The sequence below is a fragment of the Stigmatopora argus genome, chromosome 10, assembly GCF_051989625.1.
Source record: "Stigmatopora argus isolate UIUO_Sarg chromosome 10, RoL_Sarg_1.0, whole genome shotgun sequence".
Taxonomy (NCBI): domain Eukaryota; kingdom Metazoa; phylum Chordata; class Actinopteri; order Syngnathiformes; family Syngnathidae; genus Stigmatopora; species Stigmatopora argus.
Window position 1 is genome coordinate 13,499,701 of NC_135396.1, and position 17,375 is coordinate 13,517,075.

At 38.6% G+C, this 17,375-nt stretch overlaps 1 protein-coding gene across 8 annotated transcripts in view; it reads left to right on the plus strand.

Moving 5' to 3' along the window:
• Window positions 1-4,914: 4,914 nt before the first annotated feature.
• Window positions 4,915-17,375, plus strand: part of mecom (MDS1 and EVI1 complex locus) — a 71,482-nt gene continuing 59,021 nt past the window's right edge. For 7 of the 8 annotated variants that reach the window (XM_077611836.1, XM_077611838.1, XM_077611840.1 and 4 more), the window contains exon 1: window positions 5,002-5,375. In XM_077611836.1, the coding sequence (XP_077467962.1) occupies window positions 5,373-5,375 (3 nt within the window). In that variant the 5' untranslated portion in view covers window positions 5,002-5,372. Of the gene's footprint in view, window positions 5,376-17,375 lie in introns of all 8 variants that reach the window. The other variant, XM_077611837.1, reaches the window with a different exon arrangement.

Genomic DNA, 17,375 nt, shown 5'->3' on the forward strand with positions numbered 1-17,375 from the left:
GCACTGGTCTTGAACATTCACAAAAATGTATAGTTAAAAATCCATTCATAGGGAAGTTTACTTTGATTGTGAAAAGTTGTAAATGAATCAACACATCCCCAGAGTACAACTTTCTGCCCTGGCCAAACAAATCTATTTCTGCTTTAAATGTAATATTAGATTTAAACAGTGATGTGCCGTCAGGGCCTTCAAGGCCTTCTCTGCTGGCCTAAGAAATATCTGAATCACAGACTGATGTTAATTATATTTTGTCCATGAATACTTATTAAATAATTCCAAATTGTCTGTTAGCTTCCTTTCATTACTTTCCTCCCTGGTTGCACTGCTTCCAAATGTGTGTTTTCATACTGAAGCATTTAACCAATCACATTTCAGCCATTATTTGTTGCCAGGGTCAGAAATCTGCCTCAAGGCCTTCACAATCAGTTCTGCAGTCTCTGCTGCATTAAACAAGCGTCGATAAGACTGTTGCTTTAACCAATCAGAATTCGATTTGGTGACACCAGGGCCTTCTCGCAGGCGTAGGGATACGTCATCACTTTCACCAACTATGATTGGCTAGTGATAGAGTGGACTAGCCAGAGCTACCAAAGTGTATCTGGAGCGAGCTGCACAAGCAAATATATTGTTGTGTTGATTTAATAGCGGTTTTGTCAACCCGCAATGGCTGAAGGAGGAGAAGAAATGGATTTGTTTGCAGATTTACTGTCAAAGCCATTTTCAAGACAGAATTTTCAAGAAAAAAAGCTGGACATCATTAAGAAAGCCTGCAAGCCTGTCACAACCGGGAACGAACATTTTCAGCACTAAATCGAATAAAAACATAGAAATACGACAGGACAGGCTCGACTTTCAGCATTAGCTTCGATGGCGATAGAAAAGAAGGAAGAAAGAAAGGAGGATGGATATTGTGTACAGTTAAAAAGGATTTTTGGTGAGTAAAATATGGCTATATTCCTAAATAACATTTCAATTGTATGAGGTTATTATTGATGATTTTTTAAGTGTCACAGCTGTAGCTGCAGTAGAGGTTTTATAGCCATAAAATAGTTTTTAAGGGTTGGATTGATTCCGATAGCTGAAGGCGTCACTAGGAAATTCACGGACCGCCACTGGATTTAAATGATACTTTTAAAACACGGCAAATCTTTGTTGACTCAAGTCACACTTCTTCATAATTTTGAGAGCGGTTCACCATTATTTATATTTGTTTAGGACAATGAGTCCGTTGTCTCATTCTATCGCACTCTCAATCCAACCTTATGTTATTTATTCACTGAACTATATCTCACAACCACTACAGAATGGCAAATGTATAGGATGCTGCTTTTGACATTAGCAAACTTATAAGGCAAACATGCTGCTTGATACCAAAGTACAATTGTAGTATTGCCCCATTCGAAAGTTTCTCTCTTTTCAGCAACAGCAGTGCTTGAATTTAGTTCTTCATTTCCCTTCCTTTCTTTACCCTTCAGCCACCTCTCCGGTGTCAGGATAAAGATATAGGGCCTGATCAGTGGAAGCTGATGTCCTAATAGAGACGTAATGAAAATAGATCTGCTAGCTGTCGGGCCGTCCTCGAATCCCGCCACGCCGCTGTGTTCAACCACTCATAAAAGACATGAGGGGGAGGTTGTACGATGCACTCCCGCCCCTTCGCGCAGAGATAATATTCACTCTTTTATCCAGCTGGCCTTGACAAATGGCTGTCATTAATCAGAAATCATAGGTGCACAGACAGAGGTGAATAGCGAGCATGAGCCTTATTCACTATATGGAGAAGAGGAGATTGCATACATAACAGTTACAGTTTTATGTGAATAGAATCATCTTGAAAATATAGATGTAGAAGTGAGAAGAATAAATGTGGAATAAAACAGACATGGGGGCCGCAGTTGCTTGCACTCTCAGCGGCGAGTGAGAAGTACACAGTAGAAGTTTTGTATGAATTCATGTATCATAACCTGATCCAACTTTATCATGAGGCTAGGTCATTAATCATTACATTGACAGCAAACACGGAGAGCAAAAGACAGACATTTGGCTGATAAACCTAGAGGGACAGACCGTCACAAAAATAACACGCATAGACTTGGACCTCCAATGGATATGTTGTTTTAGCAATCCCATAACTACAATTTCATTTGGAGGGAGTCCAAACATTCAACACAAAGGGAAACAAACATATTGTTTGTTGGCAGATAGATGAACAGACAAGCATTGTCATTACATCCAGTTAATTAACAACTATTATGGGTTCTTCCTTTGATTGATAGGTAACTCTCAACAAACCTCAGTTTAAATCATTTTAATTCTTTTAATCCCGTCATCTGGTTGTGAGCAATTACTTAGTGTCTCAAGAACTGTTCTGCAATTTGTAAATGTCAGTGCACATGTAGAGTATTTTTCTAGTTGCACAATTCCAATTAATGCCCTACCAAAATTGGCCTAACAGGGCACTGACTTTGATTCCTCTGTTAAGTCTTGACTGGTCTTACATGTATATCAAATTGACAATGTAGGAATCACATATTAACGGGTTATGTTCACCATTGTTTCGTATGTAACGATTTACCAAGACTGACCACTGAGGCAGCGTCCCCCCTTTTGCAAGGATTCCCCTCAGTCCATTGAGTGTAGATATCCATTTTGATCAAGAGATAACGCACTCTGTGTAGTTGATCAATTATATCAGTGGAGCCTATTTTAGTTTTCTCCCTGAGGTGCATTGGAAATGGAAAATGTTTCCCAGAAGGGTCTGTTGTTGAACAATCGACAAACTGAGCATTTTTTAGTGAAATCATCAATGACGTCGCACATATATGGATGCCACCAATGTAGGTGTGGTCGTGTTATCTGTGTCTTTGGCAAGGAATCTTTGAGATTTTCCAGTCTTTCTTGCTTGAACATTTGCCAATAAACCAACTGAAATCATCATAAGCTGACACGCATGCTACATTGACAGTGAGGAGAGAAAGCTTATTGTTTATTTCTAGACCAGTTGCTCATGTCCTTGGCTCTTCTGTTATCACAATCACTCCTCGGACATTTATAGGACATCTATACACATTCCAAAAGAGCTCATATGGTTTTTAGCACTGTTGCCAAAAAGTCTTGGGGAGATCATTCACAGTGATCTAATTTACAACTTACGTGACAAATTAAGGCAACTTTATAGTGCATTATTTAAGACAGAATCTTAAGCAACATGCAAAATATCAATTTATCTTTAATTATAAGATATCTTATATCATCTCATATCATTTTCTGAACCGCTTTAGCCTCATTAGGTTCGTGGAGGGTGCTGGAGCCTATCCCAGCTGACTCCAGGCCAGAGGTAGGGGACACCCTGGATCGGTTGTCAGCCAATCGCAGGGCACAAGGAGACGGACAACCATACACACTCACACTCATACCTAGGGGCAATTTAGAGTGTCTAATTAGCCTACGAATGTGTGAGGGAACTGGAGTACCTGGAGGTAACCCACGCAGGCCCGGGGAGAACCTGCAAACTCCACAAAGGTGGCCGTGACCTGGATTTGAACCCAGGACCCCATAGCTGTGAGGCCAACGCACTAACCACTCGCGCCACCCATTACGTATAAGATGTATTCATTTGTCTCTCATCACATTTATCGTTATCTAACCTGAAAGCATGACAGCACGTTTTACTTATTTCATTCAATATTACGGTACTTCGTCGTGATCTGTCATTGCTTCGTTTACGCCTTTCTTAAGAGTCCATCTAAAAGTCACCATCCTGAAAGGACTGTACCAGCTCTACATGTGAGAGCGTTTAACAAGGCCATAGCCGCAGTGTTTAATAGTTCTGTGATGGTAATTGTGGGCTGCGTGATGGTTTGCTCGTTAAAGTCTCTCCAGTAAGATTTGATTTCATGGTAGTAATTGCAGCTTCATATAATCAGGCCAATCAGAAGCCTCTGCTCGCCTCTTCATCCAAAGTCTCTCGTTCTTTGTTTATGTCAAACTGCAGGAAATAAACAGGAACAGCTGACAGCGATTTGTTTTGATTGCTTCCTGCCATAACAGCCCTGTAAAACCATTTTCTAAGTTTAATAAAGTTTTCATACATTCACAAGCTAATTGCATGTGCCTCTCATACTATCTTTTGGAATTTTAAAACCAAAGGTAAAAAAACAATAATACTAAATAATAAGAGAAATAACTAAATCAAAATATGTATTTTGATAAAAAAAACCATTTCAACCAAAATCAAGGTAGCTGTACATTACATTTTTTTCTGGGGAACTAAATAGAATTCTATTCTATACTAGTTGTAAGTATGACCACTTAGAAAATGTGTAAAATGTACTTTTTTACACTAAAATAATGTTGCCAACAGTTACAGTCTAAGTGATTTAAAAATGAGTAATATAATGATTTACATTGTATGACTTCTTTGCAGGTAATTTTGGTTGGGAAACACTGGTGTATTCATTTATATACCTGTAAAAAAATAAATACAATTATTAAAGAATATTCAATGTAATATATTACAAATGTTACAGTCTTTTTTGCCAATATCATGTTGATGCTGAGATATTACAAGTTCTAGTCTAGTGGTACACTAGTCAGACTTCATGGAAACAGTCTGATTTCAGTTGTAAATATTAATAGTCTTTTTCCTCTAAATATAACCTAAAAATGACTGGCAACGTGACCATCAGGAGGACAAGTGTTGCAGGAAATGCTTGCATTATGGATGGATCAATCTTTTTTAAATATAGATAAAATAGTTAGGTTTCAAATTATTGGTTTATTAGCTGTATATGTGCATTTTTTTCATATATTCTAACTAAGAAAATATCCTGTACAGCCAGAGGTATCCAAACTATTTCATAAAGGGCAGCATTGGGTGCCATTTTTCATTCTAACCTTTCCACCAATCTGGTATTTTAGAAATGCAATCAGTGGATTGCAGTCAGGTGCTTCTTGTTTCAGCAAAAAACTCATTGGTTAAACTATTTGTGTTGGATTAGTTGGATCAGAAAAAGCTGCAGGAGACATTGATCCTTTAGCTTTTCAAATGTGAGTGAGCTTTCATAGAACCTCTATTTACTTGTGAAAACTTTGTTAGGTGCCGCTTTAACCTGTATATTGCTAAATTTGGTTTCACTTTAGGCCTAGCCCTATTGATTATTCAGAACATTCTAACTTTAATTGTCTTTAATGTCAGTTCTCTCAGTGTTGGCAGCAGAAGATAGAAAGGGCGGATAAAATTTTTACACGGAAGCAAGGCCCGAGGCCACCCAGCCCTAGAGGAACATTTATATGGCCAGGTTGTTAAATTGAGAACTCATTGTGACAGTGAAGACTTGTAAATATCACAATCCGGCCGGCGAAGAAGTCCAATGGTAAGTTGTTGTATTTCTGTACTACTTTTGCTTTTAGCTTTGCCTTGATGGCCTCTGTGTTAATTGGTGGTGGTATTTTCACTTTGTTTAAACTGCACTCCAGATTTTAAAAATATATAAAATAAAATAATCATTTTACCTCTAAGTTAATGCCCCTTAAATCCAATGTTTCCATTTGAGTCTATAAAGTTGACAGATGAATTACATAATTTCATCACTGCATGCATCTTTCTTAAATGATCAGAGAACCTAGTTTATATTACCTTTATGCAATAGATGGTTGTGCAACGTATCTAAATAAACAAAAGGATGGGATTATAAAATAATGTTTAAAAATGGAGTGGACGAGTCTATAGCGCGTCGGCCTCGCAGTTCTAAGATCAAGTGTTCAATCCCCGGACTTGTGTGGGTTTTCTCCGGTTTCCTCCCGCATCCCAAAAACAAAATTGTCCCTAGGTATGAGTGTGAGTGTGAATGGTCATCCATGGCAAGCAAATCAGGTTGTCCGTAGTTGGCCGCAACCCTTGTGAGGATTAGTGTTGCAAAAAATGTCCTGAAAAGTCTTCAGAGGCTTTTGAAGTCATAAACAGTGTGCAGGTTATATCTCTTAAACAAGCCCTTCGGCAATGTGAGTGTCTGGCGGCAGCCGAAAGCCGGACATTGTGGCCTATCGGCATGGCCTTCCCCTTTTCTTAGTTTTTTTTGTGTTTTTTTTTTACTTATAACATCTAAGCATGTAAAACTGTAGACTAAATTACAGGGGTCCTTAGCAGATACATCACACTAAACCAAACATTGGAAACAAAGACCAGACAACATAAATATGAGTACAACAAAATGCACAACCTTTTCTTTTACTTTATATTAAATTCAGCAAAATCTGCGTAAATGGAACGATGGAAGTGATGATTCACCACATGTAAACAGCATCACCATCGCAGTAGCCTAGAATTGTGAATATGACTGTAAAGAGCAATAGCAGTCAGAATTGGAAATTATCGCATGTGATTACTCAAAACAGTTCTACTGTTTAAACATGTCTGTTGACTTAAATTAGTAATAATAATAATAAGATTTGTTCTGCTGGGATTTGCTTGATCAAAAACTTGCCTTTTGTGCACTGCCGGTCTCCTGCCTTTTAAAATATGGGCTTCTTGATAATTGATCAAAAGCTAGAATATTTTTTGTCCAGAGACAAACATGAGTAAACAACAACAAAAATCGATGCCCAACAAATGATCACATTTCCAATGACAGTGTGATTGCTGGGTTGGATTTCTTAAGTCTAAGTAGTTATGAACATGTATTGACTTCAGCATACACGAGCAGTCAAGAAAGAACAGACCAATAGCAATAAGTGCATGTTTAGACTTGCCAATCACGCTGTGTGACTATTTTTATGTTTTGATGTCATTTTACATAACCCTTAAAAACTATTAGGAAAAGAAAAAAAATATTTTCTCACGCTATCTATTGGCTAAGGCAGACTGACTTGTTAGTGCAATTTGAAAGTATGAATGTCAATGTATTTAACTACTTGGATGTTGGTTTCTATCCAATGTATCTCTGCTCTCTCAATAAGGAACTTCTAATAAAGGCTTAAAAAACGAGGTGCCCATGACTCTTTCTTGAGGAATGGGGTCCATCATTCTCACCTCATCGCTGTAGACGGTATTATGCAGACGCCTTAACATGCGCCTGTGCTTACCCACGCTTAAGCACAATTGCACACCCTCTGATGCTCATATTTATGTCTCTCTTTACGAGTCAACCCTGTGGTCTGTAGAAACAGATGCAATGCTAAACAACACGCATCCATTTTTAAACTAATTAACACCACCATTCCTAATATCGGTACAGAAAATGAATGAACACTACCAGTTTAACTTTTCCTTTTGGTTGATTAGTGTCTGCTCCAACATGCATACAATTATAAACTCAGTGGAGGTCCGTGCATTTTCTCATAGCGCCATCAACGAATTAATCCAACCCTCAAAAACTATTTTATGGCTATAAAACCTCTACTGCAGCTACAGCTGCGACACATAAAAAATAATCAATAAATCAATGCATAAAAATGGGGTAAAATCCACTTCCTAGCAGCATTTATTGATTAAATACGAATACTGGAGCTTTTCAGACATAACAACCGGCCCAGGGGGGGAAAACAATGAAAGTAAGCTAACAGACAATTTGGAATTATTTAATAAGTATTGATGGACAAAATATAATATATGATTCAGATATTTCTTAGGCCAGCAGAGAAGGCCTTGAAGGCCCCGACGGCCCGCCATTGTATAAACTAAATAAATTGGCCCACTAGTATTTTCTATTTGGTTGAATAGAGATAGCCATCCAGGTAACAGTTACTTTAAACAACTCTTAATTTTCTTCTTTTGCATATAATTGTTACATAATTAAGATTACATGATAGGACCAATGTGTTAAAGAGCATTTCAATACATGTGTTAGTCACAGCTCCCATTAATGCTCTCTGGTGGACTATTTGGAAGTACGAGTCATAACGGCAAAAATTAAATAAATACACTTGAAAAAAGGCAGGGCTGGCACACACAAAACCAAATAAAAAAGATTTTAAAAGGCCTGCTGAAATGAGGATGAAAATCAGGAATGAATCAAACACTTGCCATTTCAGTAGTAATGATAAGTAAAGTAAGTACTTGAATCACATTTTAGTTTATAAGCCAAAAGCATAAACATAAGTCTGTAAACAGGGCATTCCTGTTAAACAAAAGATAATAAGGAACTCCAACAGTAAGTTATAAACACAGCCATAGAAAACAACTTTGATTGTGAGCTAAATATAGTATATTAGATGAACTCTTACTCATAGTCAAGGAATCCAATTGTTTATGACTGTCAGTGAAGTAATGCTGATGTTGTTGACTATATGCTAGTGCACTTTCATTTGATTGTTGCCAGAAACATTTGCTTATCTGCAGTGTTTGTGCGTGTGAGTTGTTTTGAGTGATTAGTAAATATAAATTCTTGAAAAAATGATGGATATGGATCACTTTAAAATATTTAGTGAATAGACTACATCACATGTATCAAAGTGGCGGCCCGGGGGCCAAATCTGGCCCGCCGCATCATTTTGTGTGGCCCGGGAATCATGAGTGCTGACTTTCTGTTTTAGGATCAAATTAAAATGAAGAAAATAGATGTATATTACATTTCCTGATTTTTTTCCCCCTTTTAAATCAATAATTGTAATTTTTTAATCATTTTTTTCTGTGATTTTAGTTCACAAAATCATTTTGTAAAATCTAAAAATATATATCAAAAAGCTAAAATAAACATTGTTTTAGATCTATATAAAAAACTGAATATTCAGGGATTTTAATCCATTTATTAAAAAAATCTAAATATTATATCTGAAATGGTCCGGCCCACATGAAATCGAGTTGACGTTAACGCCGCCCGCAAACCAACCAGAGTCTGACACCCTTGGACTACATTGTCGGAATTGGGCGTTTAAACTTAAATTGTATTAAAAAAAAATGAAGCCTTCAAACGCACTGGGTCGAGTTTTATCTGGTGTGGGACACTGTCAAATGCACTAATATCTGTATGACAAGTCCTACACTAAACTACAAAGTGAGCAGTGAAGCAACCGCCAATGCTTCTGTGCCCTTGTTCGTTTTGTCAAGTGCATGTTAATGTATTAATATAATGCAGAGAAGAAAGTGGGGGACATCCATATAAACGACTAATTAAGATAATGAGAAAGGGAAAAAAAGCACGTAGCGCGGTATCACTATTGATTAATTCATTCATAAAAAAACGAGGAGGCGCAGCCAGGGGACGGCCCATGACAGCCGTTGCTTCAGTGTTCTTCACGGAATTAGTCAAAAGAATTTGCGGCTAGCGAGAAATAGGTGATGCTTCACTCCACCAAAAAAAATGCGTATAGAATAATAATCTTGAGGAGAATTGTGTCGTAGTTCTAAAGATTATTCGAAATATTTTATTTTCATCTTGTTCATGTGTTTGTGAAGTGTTCAGAGTATGATATTGAGTACCATTGGGTATAATTATAAATGTTACACATTTGCTTTGTAGATAAATCTTGTTTGATATAAAGTTATTTATCTTTTAAACTTTCTATTACTGCCCTCTCCTCATGTAACTTTCAGTATTCGTATTAATCGGCTCAATTGCATTTGCATTTACCCAGTGCTCGAATACAAGACCATGAGAATGGTGAATCTAGATCCAGGGGTGGGCAATCCGGTCCTTGAGGGCCGCTGTAGGTCCAGGTTTCTGTTCCAACCGATCCAACACAGATTGTTTAACCAATGAGATTTCTGCTGAAACAAGAAGTGCCTGACTGGAATCCACTGATTGTCTATTTAAGATACCAGATTGGTGGAAAGGTTGCCTCTTATGGGTTGGAATGAAAACTTGCACCAACTGTGGCCCTTTATGGAATAGTTTACCTACCCCTAATCTATGCACATGGCTGTTATCTTCTGCTACTTTTCTCAAGCCTTTAATATAATAATTTATATTGCTTTGTAGGCTGATTGTGCCATGTTGTATATGATCTTGTTCATGGAGTAGAAAATGTAAACACATCTGTGGTTAAAAACCGCCAACTCAAATGTACGCCGTATACTTTAAGCACATTTCTGGCGCAAGTGTTTCACATTCACTTTCGACATGTCTCACTGAATCTTTTTCAATGTGGCACTCTATGTGAAGGCAACAGCGGGCGACTTGACTGCAGACAGACATTCTCTGCTCCCTGCAGACTCGAGGCCCATCAATCATGTTAACATGTTAATTACTGGGATTTATTTTATTCATCAGAAATAACAATAAGGACCCCATTACAGAAACTGGCCTGAGGGTGTGAGTCCATGTGTGTGTATCTGTTAGCATAGTCTGTGTTAACAAATAAGCCAGGGAAGGTCCTTTGGGAAGTCTTTCCTTTCATCTGTAAGGCTTCCTTTTAATAGCATAGTGTAAAAAAAACAATATTGTCATGATAATCAATCTATAAATGTCCCATTCATTTATTTAAAAAAATGTGAGACATAATTATAAATAGACACACCTAATAAAAAGAGCAAACCAAAATGCAAATTACATCAATGCTCTAGTAATTCATTTAGTAAAGTCAGTGTATCAGGAACATGTTTGGAAGAGTGAGGTCATGTCTTGGTCACATACAACAACATTTACACTCCACTGCTCACTCTCAGAGTGCAAATATGATAATCAAATAATAAGTGGTGTTCAGGTTACTCGAACTGACATTTAATCATAGGTTTCATATTCCATGAACAGCACATACATGGGCCATATCAGGCGCTATTTGCACGGTGTTTGACATTTGTTGAGTGTGTTTGGAGGGGATAGTGTTAGTTAATGTGAAAATTGAAGGGAGTGTTTGCATTTATTTTTTCTTCTGTGTAATCAATGCACCTCAATTACATAGGTGTGATGAACTTCAATTGTAAAATGCTCGGGCATTATTCTCGATTTGCATTTAGTGGTTGATCATCAAGGCAGGGCATGTGTCGCTGACATTAATAAAAGCACAGAGCTTGGGAGGGAAACGGTAGCTGGGAATCTGATCTACCCTGTCTTTATCTTGCCCTGTAAAACAACAGCACTCCAAAGCAATCCATTCTACAATGGACATTGCACATGTTCAATGCTGTGTACGGCTGTGTGTGTCTACATGTGTGTCATCCATTGAAAGAGACATTACCTCAAATTCAAAGTGAAAATTGCTTACATTGGGATATGCCAGTGGATGCAAAACAGTCAAACACTGGATATTTTAAGGACCTTAGTTCTCAATTTCTGTTTCAACGGGAATGTAATATAAATTTAGTTTTAATTATTGCATTTTTATTGGGGGCGGCCCGGTGGGGCGTGTGGTTAGCGCATTGGCCTCGCAGCTCTGGGGTCCTGGGTTCAAATCCAGGTCACGTCCACCTGTGTGGAGTTTGCATGGTCTCCTGGGCTTGCGTGGGTTTCCTCCGGATACTCCAGTTTCCTCCCACATTCCAAAAACATGCATGGCAGGCTGATTGGAAACTCTAAATTGCCCCTAGGTATGGGTGTGTGCATGGTTGTCCGTCTCCTTCTGTCCTGGGATCGGCTGGCCACTGACTCAGAGTCAGCTGGGATAGGCTCCAGCACCCCCCACGACCTTAATGAGGATAAAGCGGTTCAGAAAATGAAATGATGAGATTTTTAATTGGTAAAGCAACAAAAGCATGTGAGGATGCAGATTCCACACAGGACAAAACCCACTGTAATGCTTAACCTGACTATGGAGCCATCCACAGAATCACAGAAAACATGAACATTAAAAACAATGTTTTATGTGTGTTTTGCAATGTGACCCTTTCACTTCATGTTCTCGCCTCATAAAAATGAAAAATGACCAAAAGACCTTTTTCAGTGTTCAGTAATTTTAAATGACACTTTAATGATTTGGCTGTTCACTTTTTATTGTCTCTTTGTATTCCATACCAGTTTTACACAAGATCAAAGTAGTACCCAATTGCAAAGACTGAATGACGCTGATTCATCATGATATTTAATACGTAAACTTGAAGAAGCAATTCTCAGTTATAATAAGATCATATTAGAAAATGCGTTCAATTAGTTTAAGGTAAATACTTGTACTCACTGACAGCACCACTGGCTGAGCAAAATGTAGTATTTTAAATTATCTGGGGGTTAAAAATGCAAAGGTTGCAATAACATAAGTAAAAAAACCTTGCACCTTCATTAACAGGATCTATACTAAGCACTGACAAAATATGTAATTGGTTTGCATCATTTTATAGGCATGAGAGTACCAGATGTAACAGGTTCCAGTTGCAACCAGTTTTGTTTCCTGCTCATGTGTACCAAAGAGATGCGTGCGAGCCTGTTTAATTGTTTTACCACCTGTGCCCACCCTGTCAACAGATTATTGCCTCCTACACTGACACTAAAGCTCAGGTTCTTCAGCTGTCTTTGTGTCGAGCAGGTTAAGCGATTCGTTTTCTTTTTTTTAAGTGGGCCTATCCAGTTTCTCCTACTGGGTGACCAGGCAAACTTCCGTTGCCATCTAATTTTCTTTCAGATTCTCATTGTGCCTCTTATTTTAGCTTAGAATACGATCTCCTATACATTTATCTGATAGCCTATCTGTCCATACCCTAGATGAATGTAAAGCTAATTGCTTACACTCATTTAAGTGGCATCCTATTTGCTAAGCAGGAATTGGGAGTGGGCAGCAGAAGCCTAACAGAGTGGCCCAGAGAGTGGATAAATGGATACTTGCCAAGCAAACTCCCTCCTTTCGTCCATCCCTTACTCCTTCAGAATGTTGATGAGTGTACCCACTCTAAAAGCTCACAAATTCTACTCGCTGTGACAATGGTTAAGTCAGCCTAGATAAAGCATGTCCATTAGAGGCAATCGAGCTAGGGGACAGTGACAGACAGGAGGGCAGTATGGGAGGAGTGAGGGGACTTTGACAAATAAAGGTGGCTATAATTCTTCCTGCCTCTGTTGCATGTATTTTTCCTTGGAGCCTGATAAGTGTCTTGGAATCAAATTGCTTTTAATTAGCAGCTCCTAAGTGGTGATTGTCATTAAGAAACTAATTAGCATATCACACATCATATATGTGGCAATGGATGGTCTAGCTCTCTTGAGGTAATTTAGTCCATTTAATAAAAAGATAGATATACTTTTGAACTACACTAGAATTGTTATTTTTTGTGAACTCATTATCCATCACCTTAGAAACAGTAACATATTTTTTTTCGTTCCTTCTTTCAGTTCTTCAGTTTCCCTCACCCTCTCTGTTCACGGTTAGCTTGTGGTTATGTGGTGTTGGAAGCTGATGACTGGTGGTTGGTGGCTGTTCTGCAGGGATTATGGAGGAATTCATCTGTGACCATGTGGTTGTAATTTGGTCTGATGGTAAAGGCTGGTCCGTTGCGGTGGCATTGCAGAATAATATTCCTTATAAAGAGGACAACTGTATTATCGAGAACATTGACTCAGATCCGTGGTTTACAAGATTTACATGGACTTAATCATTCAAGCAGGTTAATGAGGTGTTCATCTATCCATCACAGGAAAGACAGACAAAGACAACCATTTGCTTAACACGTTTTTTTGATTATGAGAAGAATATGTACCGGAAGAACATTTCAATTCAAACGACTCAGAAATTCTTGGTGTTACCTTTTTCCCACATCATAAAGCCAATCTGGGGTTTGACCAAGCTTCTTTTGAATTTTTTCCATTTTCTGTCATCTCGCACTTGTACTCATTAGGGTTGTGGGGACAAGGTGGTATCAATTTTATTAAAATTTTGCCAAGCGATTAGGAACACATACCAACTGCAGGACACATACAAAAACTATTATCTCTCACATATTAGCAATTTATCAGTGTCAATTAATCAACCGTGCATGTTTATGTAACATGGGTGTAGGTAGGTATACCAAGAGACAACCCATGTAAGCATTGGAAGAGCAAGGCAACTCTAACATAGAGCCAAGATCTGAGCTAAAAGCTGTATGGTAGATCTATGATTTAACCTCCAGTATTCCTGTCCACCTAGTCTACCTCAAGTTTTTTACACTTAGTATTAGTGTTAGGTTGTATTTACACTAACTTCTCTGCCAGTGTTCGTGTTCTCTACGTCATCCTCTTTGGAGTGATGTTGCATGTTATCTATAATCCTTATAAAGTGTGATTTATGGATGGACGGATGTATATGTTGACATTCTCACGCTACGTTTGTCCAAACCGTGCGTCGTAGAGTTGAATTTTTTCCGACGGCTGTTGAACCCTAAGAGACGAGTAAATTTCTTCACCTTCTCAAAGTGTGTAAACTCAAGCTTTGTATTTGTTAAAGCCGAAAGCAAAGTTGATGTATGGATCGTTGTTTTTACATGATATCCCTAGACGCACCGCCTGGCTTATTGGTCGGCGAGTTCCCAGGTGCGGGAAAACTGTTATCTTTCCATGCTGACTATGCCTTACGGTAGATATGTTCATGCTTTTGTGTGGGCTTCATGTATAGCCTTGATTGGCCCTGATTTGTTTGCATTTCGAGGTATAGCTGTCTTTGGGCCTCCTGTGCTTTGTAAACAGGGTATGTATGCAGAAGTATGGGTGTGAGTTGATGGTCGTCGTCAACACAATCAAATCAGTGTAAATGTGCATTTTAAAGTGTTACTGCTGCTTGGTTGATTTGTGTAATTCGTGTTGGTGGTTATTGTTTTCAATGGGTTTGGGCTGACTGTGTGGGTGCTGCTGTCTTGGTTTTTGGTAAGTAAACTTCATTTTAGCCTTAGCTCTCTCCAGAATATTCATGTTTTCTTTCACTTTTTATGAAAGAGAATTCCATTTCTACATATTCCTCAAACTGATATCGTGTGCTACTTTGTTTTGGTATCCTACTGACGTTTTGGCTTGATTGAATTGAACTGCTGAATTGCTTCTCACATCTGTACATTTTGCTTGATTGATTTGAAGTGCTGAACTTCTTCTGTATCATACCTGAACATAATTGTATAGAAATGTGCTATGCGTTTAACTGACATTTTTATTTCTCATGTAACTCATTTTTCGAAAATGTTTTTTTTTAGAGCGCAACAACTGTCTTTTGGTTCTAAACAAGCAGGTGGTATCAGCCAAGCTGAGCACCTCAGCTTGTTTAATATAATTGGTGAAACATTTAACATTCAAAGGTATTAGTTGCCCTGAAATCAGTTAAAGGAAAACTTGAATAAAGGGAATGTCACGGTCGTGGGTGAAAGGCTGCAAAGTAGGCAAGAGTGACAACTCTGACGTTGACAATATATCAGACAGACAGAAATATAACATTTGGGACATGCAAATGTTCAGGCTTGCTTTTTAAGAAAGTAAATATGTACTAATCATTGCACATATGCCACTCCATACAAACAAATGCTATAAAAACAAGTACAGCTGTGAGACAAATATATCCAGAGTAATTTAAATTGCATATGTGAGTGCAGTAAGAGATCAATAAATGTATATGGGATGGCGGGGGACATGTCAACGCTTTCAGGACTGGTTGTAAGTATTGGGTTGAATGACAAAGCAAGAGGGAGAAGAATGAGTTGTCTACATTTGCCCCATGAAAAAAAAGTTGCTTTTGACTCATTCCATATCACACTTTTTTAAATATATGTTTCCTCTTTGGGGCATCTTGTTTCCCATCTTTGACGACCACGCATAATACCTCAGATCACTCCCCATCCCCCTAATGGGTATTGTTTAATATTCTAAAGTTGGCTTACACTGCAGCCAATACGGGCTGATGAGCTATAAATCTGGCTGTGTTGACCAGTTACCTCATTGAGGTCAGCAAGAGACAGAGAGGAGGAAAACATGTTTGTATTGTGTGCCTGTGAGGATCTAGCACATAGTGAGAAGTGTCCGAACCTTGAAATACAGACAAGACTGATAAGGCGAATTCTAAGTCCGTCAAGCGCTCAGTTTAAAAATTAAGCCATAACTAAAAACAAGGGCGGTGACCTCGGCTTTTCTATGGATCAACGACTCAAGCCTGTTTGAATAGGAAACACTTGATGAAACACTCTGGGGCTTTTCAGTAATCTCACAGGAACGTGCCATGTGTGTGTGTGTGTGTGTGTGTGTGTGTGAAGGGGAAGGGGTGGTTTAGTCGCCGTGTCATTGTAACTGTGTGGGTTGAGTTCCATAAAATAAAAACAGAATGCCGTAATATATGTAAATAAGTCAGAGAACAAATGTTTTGCACATTTTGACCTGTGTAAGTAGCTTCTCAACTCCAGAGTTACTACACTCATTTTAATTCTTGTTATCATTAAGTTTATATTAAAATGACATATTGAAGACAGGTCGTCTTACTCTTTGTGGGCTCTTCGGCTGACTGGGGACCAGTGTAGCGTATAAACTGCCTTTCGCCCAAAGTTGTCTGGGATAAGTTCCAGCAACCCCCGCAACTCTTACGAGGATGTGCGATGTAGAAGATGAATGAATGAATGAATGAATGTTGAACACATTTATTGGGATTGTCTAGCCAAGGCTTTCTTTGCTCTGGTGAGCTCAGAAATGTTGCTGAAGCTGCTTTCACCTCCATGGCATTTAAGCGGTCCAGCATAATTTTCTGATTGTTCTGTTCCTTTTTTGCATGCAGTGTATCTGTCGTCAAGAATTTTTGACGTAATACAGAGGTTGCGCACATGACAAGCCTATTCAGCAACAAGCCCAAACATAACTATGTTGTCATATGATTAGGTGTGTCAATTACGGATTCTTTTATATTGGGTTATGTTTGACAGGTTTAAATAAGTCACACCTCATTCTGTTACTCTGCTATGATGTACTTAAGAGGTGCTACTTTTACAACTATATTTAAAACCCATGCAAAATTAATCAGACTTCCAACTTACATGCACACAGAATGATACATTTATTGGATGAAAATTAAATCCATTCAGACTCTGTATTAACCATTTGGAACCTTGAGGTAAAGCGATGTTTTTTCAGGGAATACAGAGTCACAACAGGCTCTCAGGTGAGAAGCATGTCTGCACTGTGAGACCATGCTGTTCCACTCAGCACAGCCAAGTGTCTACATGTCTGTTTCTTTTTTAAATTGTATTAATATTAACATATGATAATGAAGGCGCAGACACAGACAGTGAGGCCTTTACTCTCGCACTGGGCCTTTCCCCTCCCTATGTCTTTGCAGCACTCTTCCTGTGACAATCTAAACCAGATGCCACGGGTCAGAGAGTTAAGGAAGAGGGTGAAGGTGGTACTGATGTGTGTTTGTGTGTGTATGTGTGTGGGGGGGAGTGGACGTCAGTGTCCAGATATGTGTGGCTGTGCTTATGTGATTTGGAAGGGATCAAAAGTCTGGACAGGAGGGAGGGGAGGATCGGCAGGGAAGTGCCAAGCGAGAAGTCAATCGTCAGAGGTTGGGGTTTT